The following is a 14,411-nucleotide window of genomic DNA, read 5'->3' on the forward strand; positions in this document are numbered from 1 at the left end:
ATTTACTTTTCATTCATTTTGTCTTTGGAGCAAAAGTCTGAATCCATGAGTAATTTGTAAATTAACACAACAGGTGTAAATAAAAGTAACTCTTTCATGGCAGTCTGGTACTGTTTTGTAACTTCATATCTCAGTTACTACTAAATGATCAGCACAAATTCTCTTCATTTTTTAATTTGATATAGTGGAGACCAAGTCTTGATAATTCAATAAACTTTGCCCTCCCGCACTTTATCTATCTTCGCGAAGTGTAGTTTTATTAAACTAAGCGTAGCACACTAAGTTACTCGCAAATTTAAAAAAGAAATCCTTTTAAACTGTACTTCCCTTAACTGTACTTAACCATAACTATCTCGCAGTTTTTGTGATTGCGCACTGCATTTTTTCTTTTATAAATTAATGTTTGTTTACTTTCAGATTGAATGTGGTCATGTTCGTACACCAATTTTCACATAATGTATGATGTGCCTGGCCGTGCTGTTGTTCATTAATGTACTTAGAGCAGTGTGTCCTGGTTTCGTAATCAAGCGAGGTTTGATTAGAACCATTCATTTCGCGATTGTACACATCATTAAGTAACTGCTAAACGAGCTAACGAGTGCGAAGACCGCAATATTTAACATGTGGAAGTTTCGCTCACTCAACGGAGATTTGTTTACTTAAGTTGTTTGCTAGCTCTTACACACAGCATGTCATTACATGCTGTGGTACGTCCACGAATAGCAGCTATTTCGTTTTTCATCACAGTTGGCCTGAGTTAAGAGCCACAAGCATGACAGACGGGTCTATGAACGAGCGGAGGCTTTGAGAGGTCATTCGCAGAATATCAAACAAGCATTTGCAAAGCCAATATCGCGTCTATGAAATCTGGTGGCTTTGTCAATGTATTTGTAGCCATGTTAAGCACTGCCTGCAGAGTTTTGTTTTTTAGTTACTTTCAACCATGCTGCACAGCGGCCATGCACAGCACAGCGGCCATTCTTTAAATAATTGTCAAAACAATATTCTAAAGCTCTTGGCTTTGTCATAGTGTACAACCATTTTGCTATGCAGTATAGATGAAAGTTAAAAAATGTAAAAAAGGAAAAAGCGCCGTGACGTGCCCAGTATTCTTCATGATTTTTGTCTTTTTTTTTCCTTCTTTTTTTTAAACTTTCAGCCATAGTGCATAGCAATTGCTGCTGTGCTGAACAACATGGCTAAAAGCAAACACAAGTTGATTTATGGATGGAGTGCTGAAACTTTTCAGACACTCACCCCCAGTCACAGATCTGGGTTGAATCTTGCATCGTTCTTTAGCTCACTTGTGAGGATGAATTGATTTTGAGCACGGAGGAGGATGAAAAGTGCAGTGGAGAATGTGGGAGTTTGCCTCCTATTTTTAAAACTCTGGTATATCAAAGTCTCACCACCTGGTCCTGGTCCATTGAAAGTGGACCCAGGCACTTGTTCCAGAACTAACTGATGCATCTCCTCTGTGCGTGTAGCAGAACCAATGCATGATTGCTGTTGCAGAAGCGGCGCATCGCACTCTGAACCAGCACATCGCTTTAAAGAACTGATGGATCGGGACCAACACATCACTGCAGTGTGGGAAGATCAGTGCATTCCCTCAACTGCTTGGAGAAACCCGGAGCTTCGTTCAGGGAGCCAACGCCTTTCGGCCTGGCATATTGTCTTCGGTACCGGCACATGGCCACCACTGCATGAAGAAAATCGATGCATCACCTCATCTGCGGGATCGACACAGACAAATTGCTTGGCTTCACCCTGCATCTCGCATTTGTGACCATGATCAACGTATCTTGTTCTACGGGCCCTGCGTGGCTCCTGTATCCGGGCCACTCTCCTTCACGGTTGAGCTGAACTTTTGACTTTGGCTCGGTCCAGCGTGACCAGATAACCCCATAGGTGCTTATTGCTTCTAAGCACTGTTTTTGCATTTAATCTTTAAAAATTCATATCTTGACTTCTACATATTGTATTTTTGTGGTTTTGGTCTTGTTTTATTTATAAAATCGTAATCTGTTTTTCTAACCTGGTTTGGAGTCTTTTTATGGTGTTTTCGCTGTGTTGCCAAATAATTTAAACAATGTCTCTTAAGTTAAACCTGCCTGCTCTGTGCCAAGCTACCAGAGGGTGAGCACCTGTTAATTTTTGGTGTGTATCTGACTTACCCTGACTAGGATTGTGTTCCTGCTTGGACAGTGTGCATACCTCTGCCAACCAGAAATCCAATTTCTGATACCTTTGTAGAACACTATAAAGAAACCAGGGTGACATACACTACCCAATCATCCCTATGGATTCCGATGAATTCAGATTTCTAAGGAGTGTTTTGAATCTCAAAATTGTATTTTTCTAAAATACTGTTATGCCCGTGTTTTGCATGTGATAAAAGGAAAATGCATATGTAAGTTACATGGGTTGATTTAAAGGGTAATAATTGGAAAATACTTGGGTAACTTACATATTCTACAGCAAATGAGTAAACACTGTATAAATTGCTATGTCTGTTTTTTTCTTAAACAGGCGACTGGATTCCAATGCATTGCACTGTGACTGTGAGATACTGTGGCTATCTGACTTACTGAAATCCTATGCTGAATCTGGCAATGCCCAGGCTGCAGCTACTTGTGAATATCCACGTCGACTTCAAGGAAGATCAGTTTCCACAATAACCCCAGAAGAGCTTAACTGTGGTGAGTGTTTACCCCTGGCTAACTCTGTTCTCTTGTTTGTTTTCTATCATCCTTACAACGTCGGAATCAGTATGCTGTTAAGGAACACTGATCAGCACGGCAAAGGACACTGAGTTAATGAAAAACCTAGCACAGCCTATACATACTCATAGTATTCCAGTACTGACAAGGAAAGGAAGTCAAGATTTGTGTTGCTTATTAACTTAAAAAATACCCACACAAGCTGACAGAACGGTAACATGTTAGGGTTTCTTACGTAAAATTTAAATATATTGTATTTACATTTTTTTAGATTATGCTACTATTTTGGCTCCCTTGGCTCTATCTGCAATATTTTTGTCTTGTGTGCACATCTGCATCCCAATGACTCATCCGGGAAAGGGGGGCTGACACACCTGAATAGGCAGTGTCCTGCTCCCATACAAAAGGTTGATTACTCCCCCTGTAGTGAGTCTGTAGACAGGGTAAGGAAGAAAGGACCTCTGTGTACTTTCGAAAGACCCTTCTTTGAATTGCTCCCCACTTCCCAGGCACAAGTGGGTATAAGTGCTGGGTCGCTGATTTCACCAAATCAGACACTTCTGGACCTGTAAAAAAACTCGGTAAGGAAGGACTGTTGTGCTGCTACGAGAACTATCGCTCTGCAGAATGCTGCTCTGGAGAACTGCTTTTCTGTTGTGGTGCCGTGATGGCTGCTTCCCTCTTACCCTGCTGAGGAAGAACTGAACTCTGCTTGAACCAGCATGATCTCCAAGGGCTTGTTGGTTTGCCTCCTGTTTTTAAGACTGGTATATCAAAGTCTCTCCACCTGCTCCTGTGCCTGGTCCATTGTAAGTGGACCCAAGCACTTGTTCCAGAACTAACTGATGCATCTCCTCTCTGAAGTAGCAGAACCAACGCATCATTGCTGTTGTTGGAGCAGATGCGACGCATCACACTCGGAACCAGCACATCTCTTTAAAGAACCGATGGATCGGGACCAACACATCACTGCAGTGTGGGAAGAATAGTGCATTCCCTCGACTGCTTGGAGAAACCCGGACCTTCGTTAGGGAGCCAACGCCTTTTGGCCTGGTATATTGTCTTCGGTACCGGCACATGGTCACCACTGCATGAAGAAAGTCGATGCATCACCTCAACTGCGGGATCGACACAAACAAATTGCTTGGCTGCACCCTCCCTCTCGCATTTGTGACCATGATCAAAGTATTTTGTTCAGCGGGCCCTGCGTGGCTCCTGTATCCAGGCCACTCCTTCACGGTTGAGCTGAACTTTGGACTTTGGCCCAGTCCAGCGTGACCAGATAACCCCCATAGGCGCTCATTGCTGCTGAGCGCTGTCTTTTGCATTTAATCTTTAAAAATTCATATCTTGACTTCTACATATTGTATTTTTGGTCTTGTTTTATTTATAAAATCGTAATCTGGTTATCTAACCTAGTTTGGAGTCTTTTTGTGGTGTTTTCGCTTTGTTGCACAAATACTTTAAACAATACCTCTTAAGTTAAGCCTGCCTTCTCTGTGCCAAGCTACCAGAGGGTAAGCCCTGGTTAATTTTTAGTGTGTATCTGACTTACCCTGCCTAAGATTGTGGTTCCTGCTTGGACAGAGTGCATACCTCTGCCAACCAGAAATCCAATTTCTGATACCTTTGTTGAACACATTGAAGAAACTTGGGTGACATGCACTACCCAGTCATTCCTATGGATTCCTGTAAATTCAGATTTCTAAGGAGTGTTTTGAATCCCAAAATTGTATTTTTCTAAAATACCGTGATGCCCGTGTTTTGCATGGGATTCAAGGAAAATGCATATTTAAGTTACATGGGTTGATTTAAAGGGTAATAATTGGAAAACACTTGGGTAACTTAAATAATGTATATATAATTTCAGGCAGCGTATTTTTTCTATTCTACAGCAAATGAGCAAACACTATAAATTGTTGGTATCAATCTATCTTTGTCTGTTTCTGTCAGTATGTCTATATGTCTTTAGCTCTCTCTGACTCTATCTGTATCGGTCTTTGGATATCGCTATAATCTCTAGTTTTATCTGGCCATGTTTACCTTCATCTCAGTCAGTCTCCATCAGTGCCCATCTGCATCCCAATGACTCATCCGGGAAGGAGGGGCTGGCACACCGGAATAGGCTGTGTCCTGTTCCCATACAAAAGGTTGATTACTCCCCCTGTAGTGAGTCTGTAGCCAGTGTAAGGAAGAAAGGACCTCTGTGCACTTTTGAAAGACCCTTCTTTGAAGTGCTCCCCTCTTCCAAGGCACAAGTGAGTATAATAACCCCAGAAGAGCTTAACTCCGCCGAACGTTCCGCGAAAGTGCGGAACGTTCTATTGCGCGGGCGGGGCCACGACGGCCAACGGACGTGCGCAGCACTCCAAAGGTAGTGCACACGACAACCATTGGCCGTCGGCAGCAGCGATGAGGTTAACTGTGGTGAGTGTTTAACCCTGGCTAACGCTGTTCTCTTGTTTGTTTTCTATCAGCCTTACGTCCGAATCAGTATGCTGTTAAGGAACGGCAAAAGACACTGAGTTGATACATAACGTAGCACAGCCTATACATACTCATAGTATTCCATTACTAACAAGGAATAAGATGTCAAGATTTGTGTTGCTTATTAACTTAAAAAATACCCACACAAGCTGACAGAACGGTAACATGTTAGGGTTTCTTACGTCAAATTTAAATATATTGTATTTTTTTTTTTTTTTAGATTAGGCTACTGTTTTGGCTCCCTTGGCTCTATCTGCACATTTTTGTCTCGTGTGCACATCAGCATGCATTTCAGGTCGTTTTAAATACTATTTATAACATCAAAAAAGCATTATCACCATCTGTACACTAATTTCCAGTCTTAGACTTTCATTTTGCAAGCCACTATAATTTGTTTCTTTTATCCAATTAGCTGAAATGATGTGAAACAACCCTAGAACTCCCGCAGTGTAGGTTTGTTTAATTAAAGTCCTGGATTGCTGAATGGTGTCACTTGAATTCTGCTAGCCCCCACTAAAGTGCCTAGACCAAGAGATTGTCTTTATTGCATCTAATCTGTTACTTGCCTTTCTAATTGTACCCGTGTCTCGCTCGTTGCTTCCGAGGACTCCTCCATCTCATGAACAAGAGTCAGCATGTGCCTTGATCACGGCCATGTCTTTGAAAAACATCGAAAGCTATCACATCCATTACTCTCGCTTGGCTTTTTCCCCGTCCTACATCATTCCGTTTATCTGGCTTCCCCTTTCTCCCCCTCCTTTTGGTTTTTTAATAATTTCTTTTTAGAAGAGTAAGTACAGACTTGGTTGGACCTTCGGTTTTAGGGGGCTTTACCTGTAATTTAGCTTTGTTACATTACATGTTAAAAACAATAGAACGAGAGCAATAGATACATTTATGTATGGTTAACATAAACCGCAGTTCACAAACATTAATTGCACATTCCTGAAACGTACTGCACCATTCATAACATAAAATTCCATTCCATTGTATACATTGAAATACAATAGGCAGTAAACCATTTTTAAGTGTTTTCTGCTCATTAAATTGCTTAGCTCCACTCAGTGGGCTTCCCTCATTTTCATTGAGCAAAAATGCATTATCTAAAAAGGCAGTAAATTGCATACAGTCTTGCCAATGAAAATCCCTTTCCACATCTCAAATGATAAACTAGTGTGGTATATATCTTATATTTCCTCTCTCCTTGCAGAGTAGATAACCTTACATAGCAATATATTGCACAGATTTCATCAACAATAAACAAATGGCAGAGGCAAATCTCTTTCCCAATATTAAACCCACACCGCTCAAACCCAAGAAGGGAAGTGTACCCAGAATTTGCTGCATATAGGAGGACTTTGCATCAAATGGCTGACTCCATCCTGAATATGCCTGATGTTTACAGTGCTAATGCCTAGCATGCCATGCACAGCTTGATTTTATAATGTGTCAATACATGTCAGTTTCCAGTGCACATTCAATAAAGCGGGAGCAACCAGTAGCCTTCAATTGCAAATGAGTTTAGTTCCACTCTGTAAAATTGATCCATTGGATCGAGATCACCAAGCAACACTTGAAGATTAAAGACCCTTCCACCACCATTTGTTCCTCGCAAATAAATGGAAGTAAGGTCGTATGGGTTTTCCCAGGTAACCTGATGTTGCCTTTATTGATGGATACTCCTAATCCCATATTCCTCATCATTAGAATAGCCCCAAGCTGGATCCAGAATTCATCACAGCAGTACTCATGCGTGCAGTTAGGTGGCACCATGTAGCTCGCCACTGGCTTCATTTCACATCCGAAGAGACCGAGAGGAGCTTGCTTTAAGCCCCTCCATGCCAGTGTGAATTCCTTTCATTTTGATATTTCATACATGGATCCATTGTCCCACTACTATTTTCTGCATGTTTCAAAACCTGTCCAAATTCAAGAGCACATCAATGTTCCCACCTAAAATTGCAGGGTTCAAGTCATGGAAGCAGATGTCAATGACGGTCCCCACAAGATGGGCCTTTTGGTGTCTGAGCTCGGGAGAGGACTCCAAGTCATATGAAAAGTGTGCCTTCATGCCCCCAAAATCATTATGGTATCATAAAATGAAACTTCAAATCTCCGCTCATCGAAGGAAGCTACAGACCCCGTGCAATTCCCTCTCCAAATTGAGGATGCAGACCTGCTCCCGCTCTCAAGGCCAATGTCAGGACAGATCATCCTTGTGAATGAAAGCAACAGGTAAGTCGAAGTCAAAGAGGAAACAATAAAAGGCGAAACGGGACACAACCCCATCCAGCCAATCTCTATCGCAGGGATACTCAAAGTATGGCCCAGGTACTGCTTGCAGCACTCCTGGCCATAACTTGTAGCCCCTGGGCTGCTGTTTACTTGAATTAGCCCTGACATTTAGAAGGCTGTTAAACGGACAATAATTTTCTCTATGGTTAACTGAATTATAAGGAAAAGAAGCAGAAAAGGCGTTCTGCATGCCTGCTCTTAAAAATGAAGTTGTTGCTAAAGCCATTGTGCAAAAAACAGGTAGAAATATGATAAAGCCACTTCAAAATAAAATATATTTGATTAACACAAGGAAGCGTTCCACCTTCGTGCATCTGATTTTACCACTGCATTAAAAGTCATTTATAAAAAGTGATACTTGTCAAACATGAACTTAGAAACATTCATGCCTACCTCACACTGACAACAATGCCATTAGTGAACTAAGAGTCAGGTCAGTTTTCTTGTGCCTAGGTTATTATAATTCATTGAACAACATTATATCAATCAATCAATAATTTCTTGAGAAAGCGCACAGCTGCTTTAAATAGAAGTGTCACAGCGCATTAGCAGACAATGTCGGGCCAGCCGGAATATCAGCCCACCACAGATTGAATGGAAGGCTGTTCCATGGTTCAGGCTAGAAGAACAGTAAAGGAGCAGCCTCCATGGCGAGACTTCAGAAAGTTTGGGATCCGTAGCAGGTGGCTATTGTTGTATCTGAGCACCCTATCTTGAGTATACGGGGTCTGTGTCCGACATGTAACATGGGGCCTCACCGTGGAGAGCTCTGAAAGTCATTGTCAAAGTTTGAATTTTAACGCGCTGATCCACTGGGAACCAGTGCAGATATCTCATACGAGGAGAGATGTTATGGCGACAAGGCACTCTCCTAATTTGTCTGCTTGTTGCATTCTGGATTAACTGAAGTATGCACTTCAGATGCACAGGAAGACCAAGATAGATGCTGGTTGAGTATTCCAGAGTTAACTAAAGTATTAATTACAGTTTTTAGGTCTCGGCCTAGTGTGAGCAGCGCATCCGCTGCTCTCGCCATGCGAGGGCTTCTTGGAATCAATACAGGTTCCGAAGCTTTCGGAGGCGGAGTTGAAGACCCGCCCATCTTCTTCATTCGCTGGTGTCATCCTCCATGCAAAACACAGGCTCACGATTGAAAAGGAGGCTTCTTAGTCCCTCCTTGTTACCGCCCTGTCCAGATTTTGGCCCCGCCCCTGGGACTGGATACTTTACTTGCAGCTGTACACTCTGTCCTTGATTAGTCATATCAACACTAGTTTTTTTCCAGTCGCCTTCGGCAACGGCAGCCGTGTGTTTATTTTTGCATCGCGCTTTCACTTAAAGTGAAAGAGCGATGCAAATATAAACAAGCGCTCTGCTCATGTTTTTGACAATAATCTGCCCGCACTTCCTTGTTAGTGTCTAACTTCCTTCCAGTATGAAATTGTGGTAGAAAATTATTGTGTTATGGGGCCTTCTGCCCAAGATACAGTGGTACCACTGCAGTGTTCCGAAAGGCGTGTCTCTGACACTGGCATTTTATCGAAATTGCATTTTAAGACCTGAATGTAAACAGAAATCAGATTCTGTAATGTGTGTATACCCTTGACTCTTATTCAATGTGGGGCAATTACTCCTATCATTTTCAGCACCTCCTTTGTAATGTTTATTCTCCTCATTCTGGTATTAGGAGGTCCTGCCCGTATTAAATTACCAGTGCATGTTCTGCATGTGAGTTTATTTCCGACGCACCCACCATTTTGCATTTCTCGTTCTTGCCTTAAAAAGAAATGCATTTCGGGTTACGATGTTTGTTCTTTTGCAATTTTGTGCAGATCTTTTCCCCGCACCCCCGTTTATAAGGCTGAAAGTGCAGGTGCCTTGTTTTCCTGCTGAATGTTAGTAAACACCAAGAGGATGTGATGTGCTCCCATGGAGCCAAAACCATCGTCTGATCTAGGTCCGAGTTGATATCGTGATTCACATATGCCTTTACCTTTCAGTAGTTAGGGTGAAACAGTGCACAGTTTTATTCCTGATGGGAGTGGCCCATTATGGTGACTCTCTCTAATGAATACTTAATGTTCAGGCCATATCCTGTTAATTTATGCTCTCTGGTACAACAAAAACTAGTTATTAGTTGACGGATGGATAGCTGTTGCAGACTACATCTGCAGTGACATTGGCGTCCTCTGCACAACCGCCGCTGGACGTTGTAGATGACTCCACTATCTGTGAATTTGCATCTGCAGAGCTGCAACAGAAGTGGAAGTTCTACCTCCACCCCCTACCTCCACACTATGGTGTCACTGATTGAAAGCAGTGTGCCCCCGCCCCTCTACTACTAAGTATTTTTCTAATACAAGTGCACCAAAGTTAACCACACTGAATGGAATACACTCCAAATGCTCTGACTGCATTTGCCATGACATTTTTGTTGTGCCTAAATGGTATTTAGTCATACTCCTTGAACACATCACCACATCCATTACAAACCAGCCACAAATTCTGCAAATCAGTAATGCGCATTTCGTACAACATGCAATACAACATATCCATGGAGCTGTGGGGGTACTCTCCTACCTACTGTTGTGACACCCAAACTGTTGTTGATTCAACATCTTTGCTTTGTCCTCACTGGAGAGCTGGATCTATTTTTGTTGCTGCACCCAATTTTAGGAGCTGCTTGTCTTGTCCCATGGGATCCATCAATGTATGAATCACAAGAAAAACAAACAAGCATTTAAAATGCAATAGGTCTCGCCTTTGATTAAGTTAAAGCCATTTGCTTTGCTAATGGTATTGTATAGCAAAGCAAATGGCTTTAACTTAATAAAAGGCGAGACCGATTGCATTTTTAATGCTTGTTAAAGTCTGATCCAGGAACAGATTGAAAACCTTTAAGATTTTCATGAAGCAGACCTACGAGATTCCTTTAATTTGAACAGCAAAGGAGAGCATGGAGTCCAGGATGATTCCAAGATTTCCAGCTTAAGAGGTTGGATTTGGAGGATCGTTGAGTTCAGCAGACCACCACAGGGAGGGCGGAGGTCCACTTTGATTAAAAATCAAAACTTCTGTCCTCTGATGCACATTTTTAAAAGCTGCCTCCGTATTGTCTTGGGAGGGGAAAAAACAATTGCCAAATGAATGTTGTCAACGTACGGACCTTAACACCAAGTTTTCAATTATATCATCGATTGATCAATAATGTATTAAATCAAACACAAGAGGTTTGTCCAGTGCCCATCCTGAACTCCTGTTCTTCAAGATGCTCTCATATATGATAAGGAAGAAAAAGAAGCCAAAGTGAGATACAATAATTACCTTGTTTCACACACATCAGTCACGTGAGGAAGCCAGAATTGATCCCAGGTTTTCTGGTTTCACATAGTGTAATTCAGCCACTAGACACTCTTGGTCCAAATATTTCTGTTGCCTGCTGGTGAACAAAGCAGTCAACAGATCTGGGTTTGATCCATCACCGCTCTTTAGCCCACTCTGCCACCCCAGTTCAGACATGGCCATATGCAAATCGGGAAGCTTGTTTCCGATCCAGGGAAGGCATGGCTTGGCAGTTCGGGCTGGACTGTTCCCATGAGGCACAGGTTCAGACTGATTTGCATTTGGCCATGTCTGAACTGGTGTGGCAGAGTGGGCTAAAGAAAGGTGATGGATTAAACCAGGATCTGTTGACTGGGTGTGAGTGTTTGATTGGTTCGGACGCTCCGTCCATCACCTCCCCCTTTTGTACCGCTTTGTTCGCCATAAGTTGGCAGGGTATGCTCAGACTTGAGTCCCTTGCTCACTTTGCCACTGGATTCAAGCAAGCCTGGCTGAAGACGGCTGAAATGCCAGAAAACGGTCCTAGGAAGCTTGTTTCCGGTCCAGGGAAGGCATGGCTTAGCAGTTCAAGCTGGACTGTTCCTATAAGGCACAGTGTCAGACTGATTTGCATATGGCCATGTCTGAACTGGGGTGGCAGAGTGGGCTAAAGAACGGTGATGGATTAAACCCAGATCTGTTGACTGGGTGTGAGTGTTTGATTGGTTCAGAAGCTCCGTCCATCACCACCCCCTTTTGTACCACTTTGTTCGCCATAAGTTGGCAGGGTATGCTCAGACGTGAGTCCCTTGCTCACTTTGCCACTGGATTCTAGAAAGCCTGGCTGAAGACAGCTGAAATGCCAGAAACCGGTCCTAGGAAGCTTGTTTCCGGTCCAGGGCAGGCATGGCTTGGCAGTTCGGGCTGGACTGTTCCCACGAGGCACAGGGTCAGACTGATTTGCATATGGCCATGTCTGAACTGGGGTGGCAGAGTGGGCTAAAGAACGATGTTGGATTAAACCCAGATCTGTTGACTGGGTGTGAGTGTTTGATTGGTTCAGATGCTCCGTCCATCACCACCCCCTTTTGTACCGGTGAACAGGCAGGAGGCTAGATGCCATAGTTTCGTCCTATTCAGACAAGAATAAATGCTTTATTATCCTGACTATTCTGAAGAGGTTTAGACATGCAGGCCCTAAATTCTTTTGGAACCACCAGCAAAATCTCACTGGCTATGTCCTAGAGGGCATGCACATATCGGCCCAGTAGGTAAATTACATTTATTGACTACAAAGGAGGCAAAAAAGAACATTAATTTCCTGAATGCCTCAATCCTCTTTGATTCCCTGTATGGGGGAGTACTAAGGAAAAAATTGGGGTTCACCTTGCTGGTGGAATACTGAGTCACTAGACACTCTGGAGAAGGATGCTGCATCAAAATTTCAGGGTTGGCTGATGCTGATAATAATTTATTCTTCTCTGAATAGGACGAATACTTTGGGCATGCAGTCAGCCCTCAAGTGGTGCTACAGAGACATGTGTGGATGTGCAGCATGGAGTTTTCTGGAGAATTTCTGGCATCCTTTATGGATATGCCTATTGATGGATCATGTCTCGTTGATGAAAAGATAACTCCACCTTAGAACGTTTTAAGGAAAACTGAACAACAGCATGCTATCTAGCCTGCTCCACTCCTACAAGACAGTTTTCCCACCAGTGTCCGCATTTCTGAGGCTACTCACCAGGGTCACACGCGTTAAATGTGGTTTAATGTGGGCCAGGAGCATTTTCAATTTGCCGTATTCTCCTTCGGCATTGCCAGAACTCCTAGGGTGTTCATGAAACTGATGGCTGTAGTCACTGCCATTCATCGGAGGTGGGGCTACCAGTTTTCCCATATCTTAATAACTGACTGTTGAGGGTGGACTCACCACAGTCAGTCGGGCGCCACCTCCAGATGATGGGAAACATCTTGACGTAATTGGGGCTCTTGTTTAATATACCAAAATTGCATCTGATTCCTGATTTCTGTTCATAGGAGCCATGTTGGATACGGCACAGTCAGGGACTTCCCTTCATCATCACTAACATTTGTGCTATGATCCAGTTATTTCAGCCTTAGTCCTTGGTGTCAGTAAGAGGAGTTCTGAGACCTCTTGGCCTATTAGACTCATGCATTGTGCTTGTCTATCACAAAGGCAACATATGCGGGCTGTGCAGTGGAATTTGAAGCCTCAGCCGACCCAGCACTAAAGAAACCGGTCTCATTCCATCCATGTTTCAGAGGAGACTTCACAAGGTCTGTAGAGGTAAGTGCTGAACCACAGTTGGACCTGCGGCAGACCCCTCACTCTGACCCACCTGCAGCTGATGGTGATTAATGCATCAATCCTGGTTTGGGGAGCTCATCTGGGAGAGTAGGAGCTCAGAGGACTCTAATCTTCAACGAAAGCCAAACTCCATATCAGTCTTTTGCAGTTGTGGTAAGTTCGCCTACCTGTGAAGGCCTTCCTGCCATCCATCAACTGAAGTCCTGTGCAGAATCTTATCTACAACACCACTGACACACAGCTGCTACTACAAATAGGGTGAAGGGAGTCCTGGTTCACTTAAAGAAGTACTGCACCTCTGGAGATGGTTGGACTGTCAGAGGTTTTCTCAGTTTGTAAACCACCTGGCGAGATCTTTAACCGACTTGGTGGTTGTGCTCAGCTGACGGTTTCTGGCAGATTAGGAATAGCTGTTGAGTACTGAAGTGGAACAGGGCATCTTCCGACGTGTGGAGAAACTTAGCTGGATCTTTTCCCCACATTTAAGAATGTGCAGTGTCAAAAGACTTCTCTTTGGAGTTTCCAAGAAAGCGCTGTCTAGGAGACTTATTCCTGCTACAGTGGAGCATGGGACTCCTGTATGCCTTTCCCTCTCTGCCTACCCTGCCCTGATTTTTGAAGACGATCAGATCCTGGTAGCCCTGTATTGGGCCAAGAGAGTGTGGTACATGGAATGTCTGGGCATGAGCATCTATTCTCCAATTAAACTACCGTCTAGGAAGGATCTTCTGTCACAGCACCAGGGTAGTGTTCTGCACCTGAACCTGCACAATCTACACTTTCAGGCATGGAGACTGAGCTGCATTCTATGTACCGCCCTGGGGTTGCGTATGTCTCCCTTGCTTAGCGGTGATCTTCTACGAACTCGATTTATGCTGGGAAATTTTGTGGCTTGGTTTGTAGGCTGCAAGATAGTAAGGGGTCTGTCAGATATATATGTCTGTGACACTGCATGGTCTTGCAGTAGCCACCATTAACAGTTATTTGTTGGCTCTTTTAACCTTTTTGCGTTTGCCTGATCAACCTTCCTTGTTGAAATAACTTGTTTTGATGTGGTTTATTTTTGACGACCGTGTTCCCTCTGAAACTCTTTGATGCTACAGAGGTCCTGGTGTTCCTCATGTGCACCTCCTTTGAGCTGATGCACAGCTGCTCATTGCGTCTTTTGACTCTAAAGACTGTTTTCCTCATTGTTATCATTTCAGCTCGTCCTGTGTGTGAACGCCAGGCATTGTCTGTGCAACTACCTCACA

General features: G+C 43.4%; 1 protein-coding gene across 2 annotated transcripts in view; it reads left to right on the top strand.

The window, feature by feature from the left end:
• PXDN (peroxidasin) overlaps positions 1-14,411 on the top strand; it is a 582,246-nt gene that overhangs the window by 289,190 nt on the left and 278,645 nt on the right. For both annotated transcript variants that reach the window (XM_086926391.1, XM_086926392.1), the window contains one exon: positions 2,533-2,702. In XM_086926391.1, the coding sequence (XP_086782517.1) occupies positions 2,533-2,702 (170 nt within the window). The remainder of the gene's footprint in view (positions 1-2,532; positions 2,703-14,411) is intronic.

Source organism: Lissotriton vulgaris, chromosome 6 (assembly GCF_964263255.1).
Source record: "Lissotriton vulgaris chromosome 6, aLisVul1.2, whole genome shotgun sequence".
In the NCBI taxonomy this organism is placed as follows: Eukaryota; Metazoa; Chordata; class Amphibia; order Caudata; family Salamandridae; genus Lissotriton; species Lissotriton vulgaris.